Source organism: Cucurbita pepo, unplaced genomic scaffold (genome assembly GCF_002806865.2).
Source record: "Cucurbita pepo subsp. pepo cultivar mu-cu-16 unplaced genomic scaffold, ASM280686v2 Cp4.1_scaffold003911, whole genome shotgun sequence".
NCBI lineage: Eukaryota > Viridiplantae > Streptophyta > Magnoliopsida > Cucurbitales > Cucurbitaceae > Cucurbita > Cucurbita pepo.
In genome coordinates, this window is record NW_019649908.1 from 1 (window position 1) to 936 (window position 936).

The 936-nt window shown below is 38.2% G+C and overlaps 1 protein-coding gene across 1 annotated transcript; it reads right to left on the bottom strand.

Annotated features, from left to right (window-relative positions):
- Window positions 1-305: 305 nt before the first annotated feature.
- Window positions 306-890, bottom strand: LOC111786995 (KH domain-containing protein At4g18375-like; the record flags this gene model as incomplete). Its single annotated transcript, XM_023667175.1, has 1 exon — window positions 306-890. A coding segment is annotated over exon 1 (585 nt), but the record flags the coding sequence as incomplete, so codon positions are not given.
- Between the last annotated feature and the right edge of the window lie 46 nt (window positions 891-936).

A 936-nucleotide genomic window follows, 5' to 3' on the forward strand; every position in this document is an offset into this window, starting at 1 on the left:
ACATAATTGAAGATATTGCAAATAGTGCCCGTCTTACTCCATCAGGTTCACCAGCTATCTAATTAAAAGAAAACAAAATGGTATTGAGATCAGAAAACAGCACCACAAAATTATTGGAACAGAAACGTCCATTCAGGATTCAACGTTTGAAGCATGATGAACATATAAAAGATGCTACACAACAATATCAAAAGTGATGATTAATTAGTTCACATGAAAAATACGGATGGATATATCACATTGGAGTTACATAATATCAACAGTGATATTAAATAAAAATTGGAAAGAGAGCCAAATGAACAAACCATGACGAAATTGTCAAATTCCATGGCACATGAGTGAATTGGATCAGAGGCATCCTTGGGGATGATTCTTATACTAGTCCTTGTCTTGCTTCTAAGCTTTTTAATAGTTGATCCTGCTTTACCAATGACATTAGCAGTTTGGCTCGAAGGGATGAGAACTTGGCATTGTTCCTTATCCCTCAGATTCCTGTCTAAATCTCCAGCAGAAGCCAGCGCATTAGAAATAGCAGCATGAATTTTAAGAAGAGCATCCTGGGCTGCACATAATGTTTGTCTGTCATTGAACTCATCATCAATGTCCACATCCTCCTTATCCTTGACAAAGCAGAATATTGTTATAACACGGTCCTTGGCACCAGGAAATGGATCAACCACCTTAATCTTTGCCCTTGTTTCTTGTCTTATTGAGTTTATCACTTTCCCACTCTTACCAATAACACTTCCAATGACCTCATCAGGGCACAGTATTCGGTAAACGACCAGTTCATCACTAACCCAGTCATCTTGGTTGGTAATCCGTCTCTTGTGGCTATTATTGTCTCCATTGTTGTCCCTCTGACCATAAGGTCGCTTCCCACTCACCATTATAGAATTTCAATTTACCTGCAGCCGCAAAAAAAAAAAAAAAACG